Source organism: Sphaeramia orbicularis, chromosome 14, assembly GCF_902148855.1.
Source record: "Sphaeramia orbicularis chromosome 14, fSphaOr1.1, whole genome shotgun sequence".
In the NCBI taxonomy this organism is placed as follows: Eukaryota; Metazoa; Chordata; class Actinopteri; order Kurtiformes; family Apogonidae; genus Sphaeramia; species Sphaeramia orbicularis.
Genome location: NC_043970.1, coordinates 26,077,836 through 26,104,984, shown reverse-complemented (window position 1 = coordinate 26,104,984; position 27,149 = coordinate 26,077,836). Strand labels below are relative to the sequence as shown.

The following is a 27,149-nucleotide window of genomic DNA, read 5'->3' as shown; positions in this document are numbered from 1 at the left end:
ATGCAGCAGCAGTTTCGCTGTTTCTTTTTGAGGACTGAAACTACGGGGTAAGGAAACTGTCAAAATATTAGTGTGCATGACAGATATGTGTGCATATTAGTCTATAGTTGTGCAAAAACATATATAGTTGTGCAAAAAATATATTTGTAAACTCTTTAATGAGTTCCACTGAACATAAAATGTGTGTATTTTATGTCAGAATAGGAATGAAAAAGTTTTGACATCAAGAATTACAAACATGAAATGCAACTTTACGCTTTCTCCATCACGAATACGAATTCACCGTGACTTCTGTCAAAAATATGTCAGCACTTCACAGGCATTTATCAGGCAGAAGATACATGGATTCCACAGACTGCATGAGTTCAGGTTCCCTTTCCACAGCAAGATCAATGTGCAAGATGGCTGAAGAAGTCAGAGAACAAAATCAGGTAAAATCAAACCATTTGTACACTGTTCTAACCACAGAGAAGGAACCTGAACACGTGCAGTGTGTGGAATCCATGTATCTTCTGCTCTATAAATAATGCCAGTGAAGTGGTGATGTATTTTTGACAGTAGCCACGTTGGTGAATTCGTATTCATGATGGAGAAAGCACAATCATGAAGTGGCATTTTGTGTAATTCTTGATGTCAAAACTGTTTCATTCCTATTCTGACAGATAAAATAAATTTTATGTACAATTGAACTCATTCAAGAGATTTCAAAAATTTTTTGTACACCTATAGACTAATATGCATGCATGTCTATCTTATGCACACCATTATTTTGACAGTAACCTAACCCCATATGAACTCCAAAGTCACCTTCACCTCCATCCACCAACTATACTCATTCTTTAAAACTCTGGTGGACTGTGTAATTTTATGTTGTAGTGATCTGGCTCATTTTCTTGCTGAATCTGTGAGAAACTGTTTTTGCTTGGTTGCCATTCCCACAGAAAGAAAATATATTAAAGTATAAGTGAAATTACAGTTTACAGCAATGAATTATAAGTTTTAACTTTAGATAATTTACAAAAAATTGGATGCGGCAAAATTACATGAATTCAGTTTCATCCAAAGTAAAACTAAACTTTGATGCAATAGTAAATATTAACTAAACTGAAAAATCTAAGTTAGAACAAAGTAAAAAAAAAAAAAGTGTATTTTCATTACATTCATTCTTATTTTTACTTAAAATGAATGTCCTCCTTTAGGAAACTGTTCTTGTAAACTAGAAAATGTAGTTGTCCCAAAACTACAAAAATTCACAGAACAGCAATATTAACATGAGTTTATAAAATCTGATGTATTGCTATAGATTATCCTCCCTTGACCTAGGACAGTACAAGATTCTTCTTTCTTGCATAAAAAATGCAAAAACAGCGAGAACTGCTTTTTTTAAATAAATGTTTTCAGTTTTATTTCACAGCTTTCTTTTTAAAACCTCATTGATGGTTCTGAGGACGTCAAACTACGTAAGTGAATCAAGTAGGTCAAAAAATATCAAACTTAACTTCCATATCTACACCATTGAACTATAAAAAATAGCAACATGCTGAAAAGAACCATTTCACCACCTGGCATCCACTTCACTTTAAGTATGTGGTGTATTCTTAGTGGATTATGTAGGTTACAGTAAAAGGCAGTGTTAACTAAAATGCACAGATCTAGGTTTACGTTTCTGATTTTCATTAAAAATTACCAATATGTTTAACCTTCTATGACACCTACAATAATGAAAGTTTCCCAAAACTTCTTAAAACTTGAATCAACATGTTGTACTACTGAGAAACTGCACGAGACTCAATCTGTTTCTAGAAACACAATCTTCATGTTTGGACGAAAGAAGAACACAATCAGAGACAATGTCAAAGTGACACACTAGGAAAACTATTATTTATTGGTTTTTGTTTTCTTTTTCTTTTTTTAAAAAAAGCTTACACTCATTGAGTACAGCAGATAAAATCTCCAAAAGTCATCTGGAAACAGCTGTATTTGGATTACAGAGCTTCAGATTTTTTTTGTCTGATTTTTTCTTTACAATTCTACATTTGAATCAAGGTCGAACTGGCATTTTTTTTTATTTTTATATAAATTATGTAAAAACCTGATTAACACAAAATCACAAAAGAACACTGTGGGGTGGGGGTATCAACAGAAAAAAAAGGAAAACAAAAATAACATGATGTGGATTTCATGTCACCCTCTATTATTGTACAGAATATACACACTGGTCCTTTGTATGCTGTTTGTTCTTCCTCACCTATGCCTATTACCTTGCTGTGATTAAAAGGTGGAGATAAATAAATAGAAGATATCTAAGTATCTCAAAAGGATCTGAGGTAAGTGGGTATGGGCATGTTACTCCAATAAATCGAGCATAAGCAAAGCCTGACAACGTACAAAAAGAAAATATTACAAATCTTCAAGCTTAGGGTTACTGAATCCATGACTAGATGTGACCAAAAGATAATTTCATACAGTAACCACTGTTTCTGAATAACAGATCATAGTGATTAGAGCAGCACATTGTGCAACATACTGAATAATTAACAACAAAAAAATAAATTTGAGCTGGTTTCCTGTATAATATTGAAACTGAAACGTACTGAGGTGGCTCATAAATTGTAACTACAGCTAACAACACTTGGGGAGAAGGGGGGGGGGGGTTAGTATGTTTTAAAAAAGGCAGAAATGAGAGTCTGGTTAATAACACAGTAAAGATGGAGTTGCAGTTGTCTCGTAGATAAAAGCAGCTTGTCCGGTTCTGCTGCACGAGAAGAGAAAGAGGAAACACATCAGACTGATGGCACACGTTCCTGTGTGATGACTTGTTTACAAGGAGTGTGTCTTACCTTCACTGATTAGTGCACATTATCTGTGCTTGTGAGTGTGACTGTTAAGGCCAACAACGAATCAATCACAGAGCCTATCCAATGATCTGCCAACATCTGCATTTCCACAACAACCGGGCTATGACTGCTCAACTTAGGGGAGGATGACAGCTATGAAAGACTGTAATGAGCGGAGAGTCAGACGAGTGATGTGTTCAGTCCACTCATTTGGTTTACAAGAAACTACACATCATTTTGCCTGGAGTCTTAGAGCAATGCGTCGTCCTTTGCACAGCGTCTTGTACAATTAGTGCATGAGTGAAAATTGCAGTCAAAGCCATAATTCACACTGGAACTGAGCGGTATATGTTTGCGTAGGAGCTTTTGTACTGAGAAAGATGTGGAAACACTGGAAAACAGATGCTTTAAAAAGGCCATTTCATCCCTGAGTGAAAATGGCAAATCGCATTTTGGGCAGAATAGTCAAAGCCCAGCTGATGTGGTTGGAATATGATGTGGCTCGAAGCAAAAACAAAGAAAATCAAACACTGTGGTAAACCTTTAAATATTTAACTATTCACGTTTGTAATTTGGTGTCACTGCATTTCAGGATATTGCTTTTTTTCTTCCTTGCCTCCGCTGCTGTCCCTCTTTTCTTTCTTTTCAGATTTCTCTTTGTCGTGCCTGGACTCCTGTTGATCACAAAGAGAAGAGTCAATTCAAGTCACTAATATGACAATGAACATTTATCTACAGACTCCAAATTTTCAATTCAAATATATAAAAACTCCACAGGAAACTTCGCCTTCCTCATTTACCTCAGGATTACATGTTCATATATTAAAGGTGACCTACTCAAGGGAAGACTGTGATGCTGGTAGAAAAGTGTAAATGAGGAGGAGTTGAACTGACCTTTTTGCCTCCAGAGGAAGTCCGCTCAGGTTTCACAGACTCGCCCTTCTCTTTACTAGAAGATTTGGATCTTTTGCTCTTCTCTTTCTCAGCTGAAAGCGGCGAGTCACAGGAAGGGCTCATGCTCTTGCTGTTTTTGGAGGAATCTGGAAAGACAAGACATTCAAGCTGAAGTAAAGGTTTTATTATTTTAATAAATACATAAAGGCCTTCAGATTTACTGAGAGCTAACATACTGGTTCCATTCTCATCCTTTCGACGTTTGGTTTCCTGACTGGTCTCTCGGTCATTGGCAGCATGCTCCTGAAACACCACAAACACCAAATACACTGTTACAAGGACAGATCATGGATGTTAATCCCAGTTTTCAACACTAACATGACATGTAACAGCTATGTGAGATTCTTAAGTATTCAAATTCTTGAAGATTATCTCATTGTGGATTCAGAGATACTGACTCTTTTCCTGTCTTTCCGGTCCTTTTCTTCTTTCTTCTCTTTGGATCGTCCCTGTGCATTCTCTGAATCTTTTTTGTCCATCTCCCTCTCTCTGCTCTTGGACCGGTCGACTGAATTGTAGTTGATGTGATGCTGAAAACAAATTCATATAAACACAACAAAACAGAAAAAAAAGTATTTGAATGGAGCCAGTTATAAGCTGCCTCAAGTTTATCAAGTGCAATTATTCATAAAATTACTTCATAAAAGTCTAAGTCTCATTGTAAAACAGATTCTAAAACCTACAATGACACGATGCAGTATGATGTGACACATTTATTCAAAGGGAGTTTGTAATAGAACTCATGTGCGATGTTCAGTATGAGCTGCTGCTTATTGGCTTTAGAAAAGAAAAGTCATAACATTAGTTCTGTTTTCCATTTTCACTAAATGATGGTCAGTTATTTGAAATGCGTTCTACTTCTTGATCAAAAACATTCTAGAAGTTACACATGTAGTTTTCTGTGAAATACCCTTTGAACTCTATGGGTCCCTTTTATACAAATGTAGACCTAGTGGCTCTGCTGGTTCTTGGGTCACAGTGTAGCTGTTGGAGTTCTGACAGGAAGTAAAAGTCTGGTTTTAAAACTTCTCTGTGAAAGCAATTGGAAATGTTTGATTTGCCTTTTTATCCGTTTTTACAGTTCATACCCCAATTTACTGGATTGTATTTAGTCCACCATTTTCATCTGCTCCATGCTCATTTTTCCAACTTTGTCTATAGACGTCTTTGTTGAAGGGCTGTGTAACATTAAGAATCAGAGATAATTGAGTTAAATGGAGAGAGTCGATTTTCAGGTAAAAACACGTCTGTTCTGTCTGAATGGAGTCATTTGAGAAGTGGCTGAGTTTCCAGAATAAACCACTATTTTGTAACAACAGTTGGTTTCATAACTATCAGATGACCTCTGTGTTCTTTAACATTTTATTCAAAGAACAGCAATGCAACCACATAAAATGCAACATGAACAAGATCATTATTTTGTGATACAAGTAATAGTTTGAAGTGATGCAGATAGCATCCATTTACAGTCGTTCTACGATTCCGTAGATGAAGACAAACACAGAGTGATCTCACAAAATGGCGTTGTATGTCACACCAGTTCTTATGGCATTTGGTGTGCTATATGTATGCATTTTCGACCTTTCGTGTGTTATTCAACACCATTTGAGCACATGTCAATTTACGCCAAGATCTCTGGTTCACATAACCCTGACCGCCAACCCTAACCCTCAGTACATGGTATTTGACACATCGATTCAGGTTGGGCAAGGGGCTAATAATGGTGTGAACATAAACGCGGAAAGCTTATAATGCGTACCAACAACACGGCAATTAAAAGTGGCGTGTATATTTACACAAGTCATGATATCACAGTGCTTTTTTATTCAAACCTCAAAGTGATTAAACTTACTGAGCACATCAGGAAACTGCTATGCTGTAAACGTAAAAGTTTAATGGATGATGCTTGAAAAGTGACAAGACCGACGGTGATACATGTAACTAGGGGTGCAGGAAAAAAAAAAAAAAAAAAAAAAAAATCGATACTTTGATGCATCGCGATACGGACATGCCTGATTATGGATCGACGCAGAAATGTCAAAAATAGATGTTCTGAACATAATGTTATTTTAATAATATTAAAGGTGTAACTAAAAAGGCAGAACTAAAGTTGAACCACCACACTACCCCAAACAGTTTACGGCGACGCACACACAAAACAAAAAAGATGGCAGAAAAACTGATCCAAGCGGCGCCTACAACTCTGTTTAAAGCGAGTATATGGAAACATTTTGGTTTCTATAAAGTTGAGGGGAAAGGGGAACTGGACAAAAGCCACAGTATTTGCAGGGTGTGTCGAGCACAAATGAAGCATTTTGGGAACACGACGAACATGATGAAGCATGTTTATCTCCTTGGTGGTTCTTTGCAATCCACTATGTTGCCAGGTACATGTATAACCTGTTGTCTCAATAAAAGTTAATGGAAGCAAATTCATCAGCTTGTTTTCATGATGGATCATTAAAAATGAGCTCAGTTTTAAAAATAGCAAGTACTTGCCATACAGTGAGAAAAATATTAATTAAGGGCAGGGTGCATTCATAATCGTTTATAATCAGATCATAAACCTCTGAATTGGAATCAAATTGTCTGAACCCTTGTGATGCGCACCCCTACATGTAACCTTAGTTTAACCTTTGACTGTTTTTATTAAAGAGGAAAATGGTTAAGACTGGAATCTCTCCCTTTAACCACAATCTGTTATTATTACAATGTCGTCTCACATGCATCTGAACAAACAGACAATCTGAGAAATAGAGTGGGTTCAAACCTTGGATGTGGACTCCTTGAGTTCGTTGCTATTGTCCTGTGGGGATGAATGGAGATGACAGATGAGCTGGGAGGGGGTGGGGGTTTGGGAGGAAGTTGTCAGACAGCAGTAGAGAGTCGGAAGAAGGGATTGGGGTGGGGGTGGGGAGTCTGGGCTGGCCGGATCAACAGCATACTTCTCCCTCGATCTCTGACCTTCAAGGACTAAGGCTTTGACAAGGTTATACATAGAGAGTTCATTGGCTCAACATCTGGAATGTCAATACTTAAATAGAAAAACCCTGAGCATATATAAAATAACTACTGCTCTTATTACTACAGACATGTCTGGAATTAGGCAGCATAATATAAAATCCTACAATGCAGCTGACATTTCAATACATCTAAAGTGCAAGTGCTGTAAATCATTTTGTGTAAGTGTGTGTGCCTGTGTGTGAGTAAGACAAATCATTCAATTCTTATGTGCTTGACTGCATCCCTATATACGCTACATAACTGTTGCTGGCACTTACAGTTCAGGAATGGATAAGACACTGGGAGCCTATTTCTCTGGTGGAAGGGTAAAATAAAGACCTATCACAAGCTTCCAGTGGTTTGGGCAACGCTCCAGGTGATTCAGACTTCGCCCACACTTCCCCCTCATTCTCTCTCTCTCTTTGTAGGGGGCAGGCAAATTTTCCTCTGCATTTTGGACGATTGAAAACCGCATCACTCTTTCTCCGTTGATCTCGGCTGCTGGTGGCTCTGATTTTCCACTTGCTTGGAGGTAGTAGGACTGTCGATGCTGATGGCTTGCCGATGTGGGGAATCACACTGTAGGGACCGGCTGGACCGACTGGGCACTCATCGTGTAACATGAAGGCTGCGTGCAGGTCGTTTCAACAAGCCAAGAGAGAAGGGGGACCAGTGACTCGGCTGCAGCAGAGCGGTCGGCTGGACATCCCTCCACCGGCCGCTGGATTTGGATCGGGGCACGTCGAGGAAAAGCAAAATACTCCACATCTCTTGAACCGGGATATATTCACTACTTGCAAAAACGGGACAAAAATCTTGGGCACCATTTTAAGTAGGAAAATACTGCACTCCTTGTACGACAAAAAAAAAAAAAAAAGTTGCTTTTGCTTTACTTTGCCACTGGGAAAGGCCAAAGCTCTTGACATGACAAGCAATTATACTTCAGGTGATTATTTTCCTCAAAAAAGCAAAAATCCACAAGGAATATAGAAATGTGTAAAAAAAATTCTTCTCAAGGCACACTGACTGCTTTCATTAATATAAAAATAGAAATATTTCAATACGAAAATACTCAATATATACATTAATCTCTTGGCTAAGTCCTTGAGGATTTTTTCCTCATTCTGCAAAATATTGACTGATGTCCATGGAATGCTTTCCAACTCCCATGGATATGGTTGGGTTTCCAGATGCCTGCATGAACGACAACTCTCCTTGGTGATCCTCAGGGCTGCTGGAATGTGCAACGGCAGGGAACGCTCCGGCAGACAGAGAAGAAATGGGCACAGCCTTCCTCAAGCCATACTAACCTTAACAGACGACGAGTGGGACGGAGAAGAGTGGCTGTCGAGCTTTCGTCTTTTGTGATCTGTTGACGAAAGTGTAATAATAAAGGGTTATTTGAGATGCTTCCTGTGACAAAATATAGAGGCAGAAATATTTACTCATGATCTTGAAAGTGAAGAACTTAGTATGAGAGGCTATTTTCCTTTTACTTTCTTCTCTCATTGGTTTGCAAATCACACATTAACTATAGTTGACTAATTTAAGGGACTAATATAGACTTACTACACGTACATTAGTTTCAGCACATTTTCCAGTATTACCCGTGAAAACTAGTACTAACCTATAAATCATATTCTCATAATCACTGCAATGTAAACAACACAAATATGGCCTGAAAAGTCTTTTTTTTTTTTCTCCAACACTTTAACAGTAAATTTGATGGAAACTGCAAGGTTAGATTATTTACTTCAAGTCATATTATTAGAACACTAAATTATGTCACATATTACAGATTTTCAATTGTTTCAAAAAGTTTTCATGAAAATTGTTTTTGGAAAATGTCATGGAAAAAAGATGCAGATTTTTTTTTTTTTTTTTTAAATCAAGCTATATATTATTGTTATATTTGTGCTTTTTACTTCTAGTTAATTAAAAGTTATGTTTGCTGTTCAATGCACTGATGTCAGACTTGTATTGGATGAAAAAGTTTGATACTGAACTGTAAAACATCCTTCCTCTGTTTTATTATTATCTGCACCAGTAATTCACTACCGGTCAGGCTCTGTAAAAAACCTTGTGTATTAACTAACTCAGATGAGCAGAAAGCCTCCTTACCCCTCTCAGATTCAGCCGACTCTGATCTGGGAACTGGTGACTTGAGGGACCCGGCTGCAGCGCTCCGGTCTCCTTTCTCCTTACTCTTGGACTCCTTGAGGATGTCGCGTTCTCTGGACGGCTCCATGGGCTCCCCGTTGCCGGCCTTCACCTTGTCATCTTTGCCGCCTTTCTCCTCGGACTTCACTTTCTCCCGGTCGGCCTTGGGTGTCTTCTCCTTACCCTCGCGTGCCGTCCGCTCCTCCTTCCCGGCTCTCTCATCTCTCTGCTTCTCCCGCCGGTTCTCCCCCTTTGCCTCAGGAGTGCTGCCTGGTGTCTTTTCTTTCTTTTCTTTTTTCTCCTTCCCGCTCTTCTCTTTTTCGTCCCGTTCTTTTACAACTTTAGTGCTGTAATAAGTTAAGAAAAATGCTATTCAATATTTTGTTGATTTGAACAGAGTTTAATTCCACCTGAACTACCCCATTACAGAACTTAGTTTGTGTTATAAGTGGGTATGATTTTACATATTACACATATTACATTTAGCTGTTTTCACTTGTGTGAAACATTTCTCTGCCTACCTGTTGAGAGCACCGTTGCCATTGGTGGTGGTCACTTTGGCCGCTGCACTGTTGGCTTTGTTTACTGGCTTTGTGGTCCCCTGAGTTTTGTCTTTGCCCCGATCTACAAGAAAACAAGCCAAGCACTGTGTGAGCACAGATTTATTCGGATCTATACTAAGTGCTATTTGTAAAATGGTTACCAATGTATTAATTCTCAGATTAGTCAAACCTTGTGATAAATAAACGCTGTTGCAAACACAAAAGAGGTGTGCAAAAATTTCTTTGTGGTTTAACAAGAAAGATTTCTGTGAGGGAGTTGAAATTATATTGCTGATAGTTCCCTAAAAGATGTGCTACAATGAAACAATAACTCTAGAACAGAATGATTCAGCACTGCGTGAATAAAAAACTTGATCTGAGCTTAAACACCCAATACTGAATGGTACGATTTCCATTTGGTTCCTCCATTATACACTAATTAACAGGTTTTGAATGGAACTGTCACTCACCACCATCCTCTGATGTCCCCTCATCTGTCTTGCTTGTGCTGGTGGCGGGCTTGCCTGTGCTGCCGGGGCCGTTCTGTTGATTGGCAGGTGTAGCACTGCGTGCTGGCTGTTCCTTGTGGTGAAACTCATTCTCAGGGACCATGTGCACCTTCTGGCTTTTCAATCGACCTGAATAACTGTAAGATGCATAAACGGTTTGCAAAACGTAGAGACACAAACTTCAAAACAACTTATGAGTGTCACACGGTGCAGCAGTATTAGCTTTTGAACAAAAACCAAGAAAAACTCATGTTAGAGAGTGTTAATGAGCAAAGAACCATGTTAATTTTTACATTTATATTATTTATACAGCCTGTCTCCCCTGAACACATCCAGTTTATGTGTTATCTAGCACACATAAAATACCAGCAGGTACAACTACAAAGAACGATAAAACTCTAGTTTGGGCTCATTTATATCTAATAAAGAAGATCAAACTTTTTATAGTCCCTCGACTAACATTAATAAGCTCAATTAGAAACCATGTGAAAGACAAAAGTGCAACCTATCTACTTCTGTGGCACTGGCCATCTTCGAATATCTGTTAAAATCTTTGAAAACTGATTGAATAATTCCTCTCACAAGTCAAACATCTGGGACTCAGTCAGTACTTACTTATGAATTACTTAACTGTCTAAGCCATAATAATAATAAAAAAACCATAAAACCATTTATGTCTAACAGGACCCCAGAAATCAATCAAATGACCTACATTATCTCACCATGTTAGAGAAAGGGAAGACAACCACCCCTTTTATTGATCTCCTAAATTGAATGCGTTCCTCCTTGGCCCGTGCCCGACCCCTGTACCATATTTCATGAAAATAACCTGAGTACTTCTTTTCTAATCTTTCTGACAAAAAACTCAAACCCAAAGATGCTGTGATTCCATCACCACAACAAACTAATTCCTGTACATATTTCTGCTACTATTCCAACATTTTAAAGACAAAGAAAAAGAGTATGCTCCACAGAGAGCTGGACAGCACACAATGCTGTGTTACCCCATTGCTAAGGCATAGAGGTCTGGTCGCTTGTCCTTCTCCTCGAGGCAGATCTTGTGAACACGACACTCGAGTGCTTGGCCCAGGTTCAGGACCTTTGGGTAACAGGGCAGGATCTTGGTGAGCACAATGAGGATGTTTCGTATGTGGGTGTAATCTCCTGTCTCCAAGCAGTGAACTGAAGCCTAAAAGGGACAAGAGTACTTCAATGAAGATACACGCATCTTGCAAAAATCATTTAAAAGATGAGAAACCAATAAAAGGCAGCTTACTTTAGTCAGCATGTAGTGCCATTTGTGAACCACATGCCTAAAGTTCTCATAATCCAACTGATCAGCTTTGTTCCCTCCATCAAACCCTGTTGCTCTGAAGATGGTCAGGAATCCAGGGTAATTGCTGCATTCCTGTGAGAACACATTAAAAAGACATTCATTACAAGCTCATTGCTCAAACAAACAAAAATGTTAAAAAATACTTTAAGATGTAGAGAACATGCAGAACTGGATACCTTCTCATAGACTGCACGATCACTGTGCCAGCGAGTGACAGTCTCCAACATGCAGCAGAGGAAACGTCCATAGCGGTGGGACTCATTCTCTGTGCAGCTGGCCACAGTATAAATGATGGCAGAGAACACCTGCAGACCAACACAACAAAAAACATATTTTTAGATGACGAACCATGATGTAATATGTTAGGTGCTACTTTAAGGCTTTGATGCTAAATCAGCATTTGAGTAAACTTCTAGCTTCAAAAACACCTTTAATTGTAAATATTCTTGATAGGACAAATTATTAAGTGCTTATATATGGGCTGATGAGTGTGTGTGCACTTAAGTGGCTGCTTTTCTACACTTACAGTCATTCTGAAGTGTTTTAATGGAAATGTCTGTCACTTTTGTTCTGCTAAGTGGGATGAACGGGACGTTGTATGACCTCTTCATTAATCACATTATTAATGTTAATTCTATACAGCACTTTACAGCTTTAAGAAGTCTCCTGTAAAAGTGTAGTTGAATTAGTTATGATCATCTGAAGTGAATGAGTGTCCTACCCTGTCGTAGCACAGCAGAGTGCAGAAGTTGGGTGTTTTTTGCTGGTGTACCAGCTCGACAAAACGGGCACAGTATACAGCATCGATGGAAGAAAAGATACAGCGAGGAAACAGGCAGAGCTGCAGGAACTTCGTTATGGTCTCATTCTTTGTGGATTCTGTCAGGACATATTTAAAGTTGCATTAGAAACAGTCACAAGAGCTATCAATACTGTGATTATGACAAGGATTAATTCAGCCCATGTCCAACTTTAAAACATTAAGCCTCTCCTCTGACTTGACAGCAAATACAAGTATGAACTGATTTTCTCAGTCTCTTATAAAATGCACTCAACACTTAAACTTTTTTTTTTTTTTGAGCAAGCTTTAGAATATATTATTTACTTTCACATTTTAAAACTAAATTAGAACCATCTCTACACATTTACATCTCAGTTCCTTTCACAATTAAACAGTTGAAAAGATGTATCAACAGTTGTCAGGAGCTGGAGGATACTTACTTGCCAACAACCAGTTATCTTTCTCCAGTTTGAGGCGATGCAGGACTCTTTGGACATGCTCCAGCTGCTTCTTCTCCTCTTCCTGCAGTTTTTCTTGCAGGGCAGTACAGCGTTCTTTCTCCTTCTTTTTCTTATTCAAGGGCTGTTTTGGGGAGAAATTATGACAAACGGTCAGATCATGAACAAATACCACAGTTACCTATAACTGGCATTTACTACAACTTAGTAGAAGCAATTTTGTGTGATATCAACAGAATAACTATTGAATTTTTTGTAAATCAAAGTACTAAAACGCTTCAGATGTGAATAATGCAAAAATACTGGTATATGTACTCACTATCTCAGGGTTCTCCTCGATCCCCTTAATCTGGACTTTGAGTTTATTGACCTCGCGCTCATAGGCAGAATGTGGCACAGCCAGGTCGTACATGGTCAGGGACCAGAATGTGGCATAAAACTGGGGGCGCAGATCGTCCCAGACCCTGGCCGGATGGAGGGACACCACAGCCTCGTGCACTGGTGTCATAACCTGTTCACATGCTGCCACATACTTGTGTACCTTTTGCTGCTGCCTGTTCCCCTTTTCAGCTTTCTTCAGCTCATCATACTTAGACTGTAAGAAAAACCAACATACTGAATATAGTTCAACTAATTTTATGGGAACAGAGCTACTCATCTATCCTGAAAAGGTGAATATCATCAAGAAAATGATCAGCCAAAGACTAAAATCTCTGCACTCACCAAAATTTGATGGGCGTACATTGGTCTAGATAGGAAAAAGGCAGCGTCATGTGGAGTGTGAAACTGATTACAAAGGATGTCAATGGAGGGAACCCGCTTGATGTAGTCTTCTGTACTAAGATTGGAGGCCAGAAAGCCACCAAACTGCACCAGTGTGTCATGACACTGCAGAACAAAAATAAAAGGACAATTGAATACAGTCTGCTTGATCACTAGGAAGTAGAAGTTGATGTGGATTTAAAATTTTAAACATAAATTAACATATTAACAGTGGTATGTACCTGATCATACAGGTGACCAACAAGTTTTAGATGTTTCTCTCCTCCTTCCAGGAAAACTACACCGTTTCTTTGCTGAGCCATGAGTAAACATAGTGGTAGGGCCAATTCATGGTCTAGCAGTGCATCCTTCAGACGCTGTGATGACTTCTTAGTGTTCCTGATTTGGCCAAAGTAGCCACCCTGTTGATAGAATCAAAATTATAACACAGACTGGTCAGAGCTATTATACAGACAGAGATGATGCTCAGGAAAACTGCATGATCAATTTACTGGAGTCTTTACCTCAGCTTTGAGTTGCTCCCCTCCTGTCATGGCTTCTAACTGCTCTGAAGTCATTTCATCGGTGATCTCGATTCCAGCCATTTTCTGCACCACCTCTTTCAGGATCAACAGGTCAAAACTACAGGACAGAGGAGATGTAGCAAAACGCATATGTGACATCACAAAACATAATGTCAGCACTCATGTTTTAACAATAAGAATTATGGATTTTAGGGATATTCATCTGTATCAGTATTAATGAGTAACATATTATGTTGGTAAGTAAGATGGCATTTCACCAAACACAGTGACCAATATTTAACATTTGAAGGTTGAGTTAAATGCTGATTCATGAATTTGTATTACTGAAACTGTGCTCATTAAATCATAGTGTGATAATATGAAGATTTATTTGTTTCCCTGCACATAAGGGGAACAAAAACAAAATGAAACAGAAAATAACATTGCCCAAACGTGACTTTCAATATACTATACTGGTATCAACACTTAATTTTATTATGAGTACATCAATACTGTACAAATGAGGATAAGGAGAAATAACTACTACTAGAGAGAAATCAAGTGATGGAGTGACAGAAGATCTGTTGTGTTTATGCTCTGTAACTTCAAGAACTTTCTGATAAAATCATGAATCCAGAAATTTACATTCAATATTCAAGAGCTGTAGTCTTATTACATTGATATTTTAGACAGTATAAGCAAACAATATTTGTATAATATGAGACACAGCAGTTATAACATAAGATGGGGTCACTCCTGCTTAAAAGATGTAATATAATCAGTTCCTGTTGGAATTGTAACTGCTACCTGTCCTGTGGAATATTTTGGGTGCAACTCACCTCTTTCCTGCTTTGAGCTGATTGGTGACATATTGAAGTAGGCCAGCCAACTCAATCGGATATTTCCTGAACACAGCTCCACAAAGACTTGCGAGACCTTGGTTTAAGAAGAGCAACAGATGCATGTTGGTGACTCCTGAAAACCTCATTTTGTTTCCTTTTCCCTGCAAACAAATGTGGCTACCACACAGCAACAGACAGCTTAAATATTAAAATACATACTCTGAAGCCATGAGGAAATGGTGGTGTCATCATGCTTCATTTTTTCCTTCTCAGGATTTGCCAGAGCCTCTATGATACAATCTGAAGACAAGGTTAAGCGTAACAACCCATCGACAACTGGAAAAGAAGCTATTTCAACACACATCTCACCTCAAACACCATACAAAACATAAAACTTCAAAATGTGACAAAAAAAGAGAATATAGGGGAACAGTGTGAGTAGGATACAGGCCAAGACATCATAGTTGAGGGATGTGAGGTATTTCAAAGAGTCCACCACTGGAACGATGAGGTTGTCGTACCACTGGATCTGAGACAACATCTGATGAATAAAAGGAGGTTATAATCAGATATGAAAACTAAAATGTACATGATTATTTAAGTGTGCAACATAAACACCATCACCACAAATGTAACTGCAAAATGAAGCAAACAAAGAGGAGTAGAACTTTATTTTCTTTGACATAAATCTCTGTTTGACGGAATACAAAATTGAGAAATAAACAGAATTCACTTACATAATCAAAAAGAATGGTGGGATTGCTATGGCTCAGCTTCCCAATCTGCCTTCCGGATTGTTTTACATTCTCTTTGGTCAACCGTCTGGGAAGGGCAAAGACAATCACTTAGGAAAGTGTCAAAGAAATTAAAAAAAACCCCAAACACTTCTTATACAATTTTAAAATAGGTAGGTTCACTTATTTCTGCATTAGTACAACTGGTGATACAGTAGTGTGAAGAGTAGCATTTTATTTAAATAAAATAGCCTTAATGTTATATTTGTGTCAATGTTATGAGGTGAATTTACTACGATATCAGAGGCTCTCTGCTCTAAATATTAACTTGCTTCAGGTATGTATCAAGCAGAGAGGTTCAATAAAAGCTGCAAGAACTTTATAACCAAAGACTAAAGGTACAGCCTGAAGTAACTTACTTCATTATGTATCTGGCCCTTTCCACAGTCTGAGCTTTGACTTTGACCAGAAGTGGATGGCTTGAGTATGTCTCATTCTTCCACTGTCCATATAACCGGTACCTGGGGCAAAAAAACAGAGGGAGAATTAAAAAAGATTTTGCTACAAAATACTTAGAAGCACTGGCATAATTATAATGTATGCAACTTCTCAGTAAGAGTTTCAAGTAAATGATCATGTTCACATTCACACCTTGCTTTGGGTGAGGAAAGTGTCATCTACACAGTGTTTTTGAAAATGCTCAAATTAGGACATGGGTCAGCAATGAGAGTGAGCCGAATTTTACTTTGTATGTTTTTAAATGTAGTTTAATTAAATGTTTCCCATAATGGATGACAAAACATTGAAATCAGTACTCAATCAAGTGATTTGTTGTCTACCAAGCAGCTTTAAAATATATTTGTAATTTATTGTGATGAGGAATACAGAGATTAGAACAATGTAAACTCAAGTTTTGACATTTGCAACACTTTCAGCTCTAATTAAAATAAGCCCTCAAACAGTAACTACACAGTTCAGTATAAGTGACAGATGGATAGCCTACAAAGTACAACAATCCTTAGCATCTAAGTAAATAGCAACGAACACATGCTGAAAACCAATGGTGTGAAGTGTTATTGTTCATCAGGAAAGCTTATAAATCCCTTATGGAGGACTGCAATTCAGGTTATTAATCACACAGTGGTATGTCGGTGATGCCTGTGTGAGTGTATGCATCTCACCTGTGCTGGTAGGGAAAGAGTTTGAAGAGACCCCACAGTTCTTCAGACATACAAGCATTGCACTCCATCAGAGAGAGAGAAGGCAGAAGCACCTGGTCTGCAATGCTCAGGAAACAACTCAGCAGTGTATCCTGCAATTAACAAACAAGCAAGCAATCAAAATGAATGACGTCTGCACACGTCACATACAGATACATATAAGCTGGCAGGTCAATGGATGCAATCAGGGCAAAAATGATCCCATTTACTCTTAAATATTAATCTATAGCACAGTGGCACAGTCAAAGATTATTTTTTTTTATTTTTAAACCTTACCATTTTGTCTTTGACATCAGGTCTGCCATCACTTTGGTACTACAATGCAAAACACAAACCATTAGTGTGAATCAAAATAAGATGCACTGTAGATTGTAATATTATATGTAGTATTATAGTTTCTATTCTGTACCTCTTTCATAAAACCCTTGCCCAGACGCACTATTTTGGCAAAAAGGACAGGATCATGAGAAAGGTGAGGGCCCAAGTAGCAGAGCATGCTGAATGTGTCCCTTCGTAGGTCCTCAAAACTCTCTGCTGGTCGCGGGGCTCTTTTGTTTCTCAGTGGTTGGATCACACAGCCCCGTGCCCCTTTAGGGACACCAGCCCTGGCAACAGACAAATATGTCAGAAAAGTATCTGCTAGTTTTCTTTGGAAATCATTTTGGGGAAATTTTGTTTCTACTTTCACTATGCACAGTAAGCAGTGAATGAAATGTGAAAAAAATTAATTAAATTTTAAAAAATCAGCACCTTCTGTAGAGAGGCTCCACAGTCAAGTGGACGAGCTGGCATAGGGCCAACGCAATGGACTTATGAGAAGTAGCATAGAAGGAAGGCATCTGGTCCATAATACTCTGGGCATGGTGCCAGTCTCCAATCCTTAGAAGTGCTTCTAACAAACCAAGCTTCTGGTTATCAGGTGGCTGTGGACACACAAAGAATCAGCAATTGAGTATGCACATATTTTATTATGTGATCACTAACAATCAATTACGTGATGGACACAGGGTAGTGGCAAAACCTGATCTGCATTTGTTTAGTCTGCTAAATCATTGTTGACATGGCTGCAAAACACACATATATACAAATACAATAATACATTATTCATGGCGGAAGGGTAAATAATTAAAACTATCTATACAGAAACAAACTGTACATTCATTTTTGTGTTTTTTGTGCAATGACTAATCAATACAGCCCTAAACATCCATAATACCATTAATGACAATTTCGCATCACAACCTGAAATGCAGTTACTCAGAAGTAAAGATCCAAGAGAGAAGGCTTTTAAATACCTTGTCATTCTTCTCTTCATCTTTGTCCTTCTCCTTTTCCTTGTCTTCACTTTTCTCTGAGGGAACCACAACCATCACCAGCTTCCGTGCGATCTGCTTGGCCTCTGAGATGTCTCGTTTGTGTTCCTCTGCAATGGAGCCATCTAGTGGCATAAGCTGGAAAGAAAGAAGAATCACTAGAGCTGAGTCTTCAGTCTGGGTACAAACTGTTCTACAGGGGCTACACATTTGATGTTCTGCGAAACAAATGTATGCATAACATCTGAAAGAACTAAAATATTGGATGAAAGTCACAAAACAAACATATCTCAGAATTATTAAAGGTGTGCAGCTGCAATCTGACAGACTTGTGCAAAGACCATACATGAACATGCTTAATCTTTGATAACAAATGTCATTATTAGCCTTTAATTCTCCTTACATGTACGTAGAGATCTTCTAGCTCTATCAGGTTATGGTGAAGTAGAGCAGCAGCAATGTGGTAAAGTGACTTAGGTGTTTCCTCATTGGGTTCCTGAAGACAGACAAAAAGTGACAGATTATATTTTTTCCTATGTCACAACAGATAGAAACCTACAAATTACAAGAAGTATACAAATAGTAATTAACTATTTTCACTATTGTGTTTTACTTTACTTCGTATTCTCACCTGGTAAAATTTGAACTTAAAGCCCAAGATGTGGCAAAGAGTGAGTGGCTCACACATGTAGGACTTAATAAGAGACAGGAAGAACTCATCTTGGTCAGAACGACCCTCATACACTTCCAGAATTATGTCCAAAACTCGATTAGGGTCTAAGTTGAAGCATCCTGTAGAAAAGAGAAACAAGGACAAACAGAACATATTTTAAAAGAAGGTTACACTGGACTTCACTTTATTGACATCCAACTATAACATAGTGGAAAACTAAATGAGTTTTTATCTATGTGGGCACTTCATAAATACAACCCTCAGAGGCACTGAATAAAACCTTGAAATGCTACTGAAGCTATCCCACCACCTGTTCTGAATCTCAGCAGGGTGGGAATCAGCAGTCCCTGGTCTGAGGACCTAAAAAAACCACACATTGTTATGTACAGGTACATGGCAAAGCATAAAGCTGCAGCAGGACACCATAAATCCTGAATCTAAGAGGCCAAAAGGAGGAAAACAAACACAACTGTGCAAAGATTCAACGTTTAAGAGGTAAATCATCCAGCTTGATACACTGTTGGATAGGAATGTGTGCATTGTTTGTATCAGTGTTATTATCACCATCTGAAATGTAATTGGAATTACAGTATGGATGTTTCATTATCATATTATGGAGAAAAACTGATGATTTAAAACCCCGTTCAGACAAAGTCCAAAGCAAGAACAGTGCAGGTTTCCTTTGCTTGAGGTGATTTTTTTTTTTTTTTTACATTTTTGCCATTTCTTCCTTAGAAATACAGCAGGGTTCAATCAAGCAAAAGTGAACATCAACATGAAAAAGTAAATTTGCACAGATCACTTATCACGTGGGCTCATTTTTTAGTTAAAGATCTCAATTTTATGGAACTGTTACCCTTTTTAAAATACCACTTGTAGAAAAAAATGTTACAACCGATTTTATCGATTGTACTTTTTAACACCATAGCTATAGCTCAAATTTAACGCTAAAAATTATATCTAAAAATGTATTCAATCTGTTGATTATATAGATGATTGTTGAGTTTCAAGTATTAGATTTTCATTATTTTCTGATATTTATGAGTTTGAACATTTGTGAGTTACTTAAAAGACCCTGTCCACGTGTTACCACAAAAATACCAATTTTTAATTTTCAAATTACTTATAATTCACATATTTGAGCGAAACTTTCAGAAAGTAATGGTCTTTTGATACATTTTGGATGATGCATACAATGGTAAAGAGTCGTCCACGTGTTACCACATTCTCATGTCAATAAAACAGAGACTTTTCAATATTTCACTCCAAAATTTATTTTCAGCATAGCTGAACATAATATCTAAAAGGTTTTGTCCTACTTGGTATCAATTCCTGTTGAGAACCGCATGTTTTGAATCTGTGCATAAAGCTTAAAAAATTGACGCCTGTTTCAAGTCCATGCGTTACCGAACACTAATTTGCCATTTTTCACCTAAAAATTTTATCGTCCCAAATTTTGTTATACGCAATGTTGAAGTGCTTATAAATACCTATTCAAATATGTATAATACATGCATATAAGGTACTCTGCTTACATGACAGAGACTGTTCAACACGAAATTTGTCCACGTGTTACTGCTTTATCAGGCCCAGCTCCATTTATATTTGTATTTTCAGACATTAGAATATTTGTCCAGCTACCGACAAAAGCCTGAGAAGTCAGTAATTACAGCCCAACTACAGATGTTTGTTGCAATGGAAACGATAAACCCTTTCATCTACTTGTATTGGTCTAAACAGGGAGGTTTTGAGATAGCTGCAGACCGATGCATTGCAACTTTTAACTTGTTTTGTGATGACAATTTGGCTAGAGCACTGCTTTATCTTTACTTCCATGACAGTTCCACTAGACCAGGGGTCAGCAACCTGCGGCTCCGGAGCCGCATGCGGCTCTTTCATCCTTATGTTGCGGCTCTGTGTGGCTTGGGAAAACAAATTATAAGTGTCCGATTGAAGTGTATGTTATTTGTCTCAAAAACGTGTATCATGTCTTCGTATTAAGTCAAAGTTTTTAACTTCTTTCTTCAGACCTTGTGCAATTTCGGTGATCAGCATTCACCTTCTTCAGAGACGTTTGACAGCACTTGACGTGTCAGCCGGCAGCCGGCATGCGCGGAATGCCCTGCGACACCAAAACTGCACAATATCTGAACAAAGTATTTTTTTTGTGTTTGTTCGTTTGTTTAATTGTAGCTGTAAATTGTAAGATTATTGTGATCTCGAAATATTAAAATAAAATAATATATATATATATATATATATATATATATATACACATACATATAGATAGATAGATAGATAGATAGATAGATAGATAGATAGATAGATAGATAGATAGATAGTATTATTTTTCGTCGCTCAAAATATGCGTCACATTCTCCGACAGCCCGCCAAAACGCCGTACATTTATCGAGACTTTCAACCCCAGGTAGGCCAAGTATGGAGAAATCTAAGAAAAGAAAAATATCTGTAGAAAATAGGACATTTAATGATGCCAGGTGCCATGGCACGACCAAGGTGCCGCGGCACCTCAGGGCCAACGCTAGGTGCCGTGGCACTGCAGTACTACGGCTCAGTGCCAGGTGCCGTGGCACCGCGGTACCAGGGCTCGGTGCCGGGTGCCGTTGCACCGCAGTGCCACTGCTCGGTGTCAGGTGCCATGGCACCGCGGTGCCACAACTGGGTGCCACCGGTGCCGCGGCACCACCGGCACCTCGAGCCGAGGGACCACCGTGGTGCCACGGCACCTGGCACTGAGCCATGGTACGGCGGTGCACCGGCACCTAGCGTTGGCCCCGAGGTGCACCGCGGCGGCACCACCAAGCCGTGGTACCGGTAAAATCGTTGTATAAGCCGCGTCGGAGTATAAGCCGCAGTGTTTAAAGTGTGGAAAAAAAGTAGCGGCTTATAGTCCGGAATTTACAGTATATATAGGCTAACATCTTCATTTCAGATGTCAAAAAGTGTTTGCGGCTCCCAGTGTTGTCTTTTCCGTGGAAACCGGGTCGAAATGGCTCTTTGAGTGTTAAAGGTTGCCGACCCCTGCACTAGACATTTTGGTGGTTTCACTCATGGGACAGTTTCAATTCTCAGCCATTACTGGTCATATACAAAAAATTGAATACAAGGTTCATGCAGAACAAGACTCATCTTGTTTAGTACCTATGAGGGACTTGATGCTCTCCAGGACAATGTGGCTTGTGATGTTACCCGAGAGGTCTTGGCCCAGCTCAGTAATTAATTTGGCATAACCTTCATTCTCCTCCCTTAGCAAGTTAAACTTCTGTTGCTTGTAACTGAGAAGAAACAAAATACACAAACAATGAGTATGCAATAGGAACAGCATAATTAAGTAACAAATATGATGACTTCTTTCAGTAACTAGTAAAAAGGACTGTAATTTGAAATTAATTACACTAGTTATTGATGCTTTTATATTAATAAAACAAATTGCCTCATTCTCCAACTCAACTTAAATACAGAGTAGAGAGTAGAATAGGTGTGGGTATGTTTAAAGCATCTTTCGTGGAAGAAAGCTGAAAAACAGTTAAGTAATTTGAAACTGTACACTTTACTTACAATAGTTTAGTCTTGATTTTTACAATCTTCTGGTTGAACTGATGGGCTTGTTTTATGAGTCCGAGAGATTCAAGGGTTTCTGGATCCAGTCTCTCTTTCAGGATGGCTTCTGGAACAAAAAGCTGACAAAAACAGCAATCTTAAGTAAAACATTGTTGGCAAAGTAAGTATTTCTGAGTTCATATACACACACCAAATACTCCAATTATTAAATATAACATTGATTACTAAAGGGATGGGTACCAAAACCTGGTACTAAACAGGCCCCTGGGCTACATTAGATCAGAACACAATATCAACAACCTGATGTTATTGGTTTTACAAAAACCACAAAGCAAATGATTCTCATTCAAACTGTAACCTTAACCCAAAAGCAGAAATGATAAGAAAACCCCTAAAGTGTTGGATCGATAAATGGTATCGATAAGATTAATAGTATCAATAAAATCATGATGGTACCCATCCCGACTAATTACGAACTCCAGATGTACTAAAGACATTTATTTTTGAGCCAAAGGCAGGTGGCCCGTGGAAGACTTTCAATGATTTTCATGCTCGTTTTTGACTGTATACAAAGATATTAGAAAACTGTTGTTATGCCCAGTATTGTTTATGTCAGGATTTTGAAGTATAATTCTTACCAGACATGCTCCTACTAAGTTTGTGTAATGGTCACGTTTGTTTTTTTCTTCCAGTGCACCAGTCTCTAAGTCTGTGAAAAACAAGTAAAAAAAAAAAACAAAACAATTAATATGACAGTAAAAATATATAATATACCAATTCTACCTCATGTCATAACTCAATCTTCCAAACAAATACCAAAATTTACCCAGTATACTGAACACATCTGCTAAAATTGATGGCATATCATCTCGGAATTCCTGAAATGAAAAAGAAAAGTGAGAGGCTGCAAAAAATATTTGTTGGAACGTGTCAACTTTATATAGTAAAATCTAGCATGCAAACAATGAAAGTAAAAAAATATATATTTTTACCATCATGTCCCTGAGGACATCTGTAACAAGACTCGACTTGAGGTTCCCCTGCACAACTTGCCAGCATAGTTCATATAAGGCAGTCTGTATCTCTGTAGATGTAAACAGAAATGTCAAAGATTTGTTATGATGACAGAAGCGCAAAAATATGCCAACAGGCCAATGTTACCTTAACAAAGCTAAACGCTTAATTAACTTTCTTTTGAACCTCATAATTATATTACAATCCATAATTTCGATTCATTACCCAAGCATTCAGCCTGCATCTAAATTAAATTAACCAGAAAGTTATTGTGACATTCAGGATCCTGTTACAATGATACCAGGAAGTAATGCACTGCAATGAATGATTTAAAGAGAAGTCATTCCTTTACTGGAGGTGTGGAAATGTTCTGAGAAGTCAACTGGCTTTTTTGAGAACAAAACTCGAAGTTTTTCAAGGTCATTTAATGGCATCTACTGCTGTGTTCCATTTACCTCGGAAGTCAGAGTTGGCAATGACATCAAACCTGAACTGACTACATTGTAGTGCAAAGTTTGAAATGCAAAGGAAACACCAGCCACAGTCAGGTTTGCTACTTTTAGCAACACCAGGTGAAAACACCCCATTATACTGTATTATGTGGCTACAACCATGGCAGCGTCAAGAGCATGAGTAGAGGCTGGACAGTACTTTAGATATAACAAATTTAATGAGACACAAAATGTGCCAATTAATAATGTATTGCTACAGTTTCCACTACTTTTAATGCTGGGAGCAGCCATCTTTGAATGGTAAAGACAGGAATTTTGACTTAAAATGAAATACACCACATTGATGGCACATTATAAGTAACAAACCATCCAAGACATAGTAATACAGTGGTAGTACTAGTAGAATAACAAACAAATGTATGAAATCATAACACTTTAGGCAAATTTGTGGTATTGGGTGACATAAATTATAAAGGGACTGCAACTGTGGACGAATCTTAAAGTATACTGCTACCAAAGACATATAACCAGCAAAATTACTCTGTACATCTTTTAAAATCTCTAATAAATGCATGTTTAAAATATTGGGAGTTTTAAATATCAATTAACTAAAAAGGATTTGAGTTTTCTGTCACATTTGACCAAAAACAAAAGAGAAATATTCATCAGTCCTACCTCCAATTTCACCATGATCTGTTTTTTCTGTAAGTTCTTTGCAGAGTTGTACACTGTGGGAAAAAAAAAGAAAACATTTCTGGTTAGTCAGATAAGCCACAAACTGCTACACAGCAACAGTATTTATCATATTTATGCATTCGCTAGGGACTTGGATTAGGCTGTCTATATCTAATATGTAAGATAGCAAGATGACCTGGGATCTCTCTGACTCAGCTTACAATGCAGTGTGATTGATCAATCACTTCAAACATTCACAGGAATTTAAAATATGCCATACTGACAGAGCAAATGCAGTTGGAATTTAGATTGATCAAGAATACCTACTGTAGATTACTTGCAGAAAAAAAAAATAGATGTACAAACATAATTTAAGGGCAGGCTAATGAGGCACAGTGACAGGCAGTTTAGACAAGGTGAATTTACACCATCAGCTTTGACATTAATATTCATATTAAGCTTTTGACAGGCCATTCTAAGAATTGCACAGCTTCAATTTAACTTTCAGGTCTAACTGTAGCCAATCCTACTGTTTAACATGCCAAAGTGATTGATGTTAGGGGCAAACACATTCTCAAAACTATTGGGCAGTTTGGGGAGTAATGACTTGCCGATCATTACACAGAAATGGTGTATTTGATTCGACTTGATGCAGTCTAGTCCACTCTGTCAGTGGACTAGAGAGTCTCTGAGTCACATTCATACAGGGTCTTCAACTTCTGCTCTCTAACTTAAGGGTTTTGGTGTGTAATCAGATATAACCACCTGTACTGCACGACGGCAAATATTTTTATGACTTAATGTAGGTGCCGAAGCTGGGCTGACTAAAGATTGAAATTTACAGCATCTTTTCTTGTCTGAAGAGCACCTGAAGAAGTGGAAGTCACAAATGAAGTTCACAATCCACATTAAGGATCTGTGAAGGATGTATAGATAGCAAGGATATGTACAGTGCTTATATTCAAGCTTGCATTGGCTTACTTGTCAGAAAACTCAATTGGTGGCACGTTTTTAACCGTGTCTGACAGTCACAGGGCTACAGAAATTATGATTTGATGAGTTTCAATAGCTCAGTGGTCTTTCTTAGAATGCAAGGCCTCCTACTTAGACCAAATAGCAACTAGCACTGCAGATCAGTCTATTGTGAATTCCTGTGGAACTGATAAATGGGCTGAATATAGTTTCCAAAAACCTTTTTCAAAATATCCTTTAATAAACGAAGCAGCTGGCCACGCCATATTTTTTCTGATTATCGATTAATAAACGACGTTGTTGCATGCTAAGTGGGGTAAACACAAATTCATTCTGATAACATAGTTTAGCAACCATCTGACTACTTTGTGTATACAATATATCGACAGCAACGTTAGATAATGTCACGTAGTAAGCTGATCTACAGGGGAACAATTGTGTGAGTAACACTGCCTACCCAACTATATGGTACTAAATCGTCAATCAGTTGTGTCGTTAATGTTAGCATTGGACGTGCAATTTCCTTATTATCGACTTAATTTAAACGGTCAGAAAACATTTTTCGAACAAATCACATATTTTACAAAATCGTGACTTGACAATATAGGATTCAAAAAGACAATCGACTGCACAGCTAACGCAGCTAACAAAAATTAATGTCAAGATTCGTCACTTCCCTCCACTTACGGCTAACGAAACCGCTACACAAACATTAACTCACTTTATTAACCCAAATGCTAGTCAGTTGTCTGTACCCGGTTAACGTTGGCCAATTAAGATCCCTTACATGTTTTTTCAGAAGTCTATAACTCAAAATCGGCCCAGTATCAGCAGTCAGATAGTGCGCTAAATGACGGCTAAGTAGTTAGCTCCGTTAGCACCCGTGTTTACAAATTCATAAGTAGCCTTGTGGGAGCGTAGGCTAGCTGGAACTTGCTAGCATGCAGGGAACGTTACCTAGTTGAATTGAAGTCATGCTGCCACTCCACAAAACTGAGTTAGTTTGGGGGTTAAACTACAAATAGGCTATGTATTCAGTTATTCATATTTTATTGTGTAATTGCGCAGTTAGCAGCACTTAGAAGGACACTTGGCTAAACTGTTTTTAAGCTAACCTTTCCGTTTCTGTTAGCCCTAGCAAACACGCTTGGAAGACTGGCCTCGGATTGAAATGTAATTATCATTTATCTTGCCGGTCATTTGCTTTTTACTCCATACAACCTTAAACATTGCATTTAAGCCTATATGTACTCACAACTCGTGTTTTCCTGATTTTTCCCAGTTTTTGATCCATTCACCAGAGAGGATAAGTGTCGCCATCTTCATCCACACAGACCGGATGTGTAGATCATCATGGCACACACAGGGTCAAATGTGTGCAGGTTTAGCTGCTGCCGCTAGCTCTGCACTCTGCATCTCACAAAGGCTTTGTTAATACCATTTTACTGTACTCATTCAACTAAATGGCAAAAATATACTACTTAGCAAAGTATTTCACCATCTTATAAACTAAATTAACTCACTCTATTCAAAAACAGTAAAATTTTACATTTGTGTCTCCTCAAAATTAGATTTGAACAAATTGTACTATAACTAGTCCTGGCATCAAAATTGGCTCCTATTTTGGACCACAAATGGGAAGAATTTGTGCCTTTACATTTCTAATTATACACTAGCTAAGAGGTGAAAATAAATCTGAAACTTTTATACACCACAAACATATTTTGAAGGATAACCCTAATTGCAAACACTAGTTTTGTATATTTCTTCATGCATCATTCATTCATTCATGAAGTATGAATGTAT

General features: G+C 38.1%; 1 protein-coding gene across 4 annotated transcripts; it reads right to left on the bottom strand.

Moving 5' to 3' along the window:
• Positions 1 to 1,853: 1,853 nt before the first annotated feature.
• thoc2 (THO complex 2) lies at positions 1,854 to 26,691 on the bottom strand. Of its 4 annotated transcripts, none has more exons than XM_030153610.1 (39): positions 26,599 to 26,691; positions 24,372 to 24,424; positions 23,223 to 23,314; positions 23,057 to 23,108; positions 22,869 to 22,939; positions 22,228 to 22,349; positions 21,811 to 21,944; positions 18,607 to 18,767; positions 18,379 to 18,471; positions 17,958 to 18,113; positions 17,413 to 17,585; positions 17,072 to 17,267; positions 16,939 to 16,977; positions 16,624 to 16,754; positions 15,862 to 15,963; positions 15,446 to 15,530; positions 15,156 to 15,249; positions 14,928 to 15,008; positions 14,706 to 14,802; positions 13,867 to 13,984; positions 13,585 to 13,764; positions 13,304 to 13,468; positions 12,900 to 13,175; positions 12,563 to 12,704; positions 12,063 to 12,220; positions 11,518 to 11,646; positions 11,282 to 11,413; positions 11,010 to 11,194; positions 9,967 to 10,142; positions 9,476 to 9,578; positions 8,916 to 9,301; positions 8,105 to 8,163; positions 6,562 to 6,597; positions 4,190 to 4,321; positions 3,968 to 4,034; positions 3,732 to 3,877; positions 3,435 to 3,511; positions 2,841 to 2,875; positions 1,854 to 2,755 (listed from the first exon to the last, which is right to left on the bottom strand). In XM_030153610.1, the coding sequence occupies exons 1-38, from the start codon at positions 26,667 to 26,669 to the stop codon at positions 2,860 to 2,862; spliced, it is 4,686 nt and encodes a 1,561-aa protein (XP_030009470.1). In that variant the 5' UTR covers positions 26,670 to 26,691; the 3' UTR covers positions 1,854 to 2,755; positions 2,841 to 2,859. The 4 variants fall into 4 exon arrangements, 2 of the variants coding, with proteins under 2 accessions (XP_030009470.1, XP_030009472.1); XM_030153612.1 differs by having other exon boundaries at positions 1,854 to 2,752; XR_003937229.1 differs by lacking the exons at positions 1,854 to 2,755; positions 2,841 to 2,875; positions 3,435 to 3,511; positions 3,732 to 3,877; positions 3,968 to 4,034 and having other exon boundaries at positions 4,223 to 4,321; positions 7,073 to 8,163.
• Between the last annotated feature and the right edge of the window lie 458 nt (positions 26,692 to 27,149).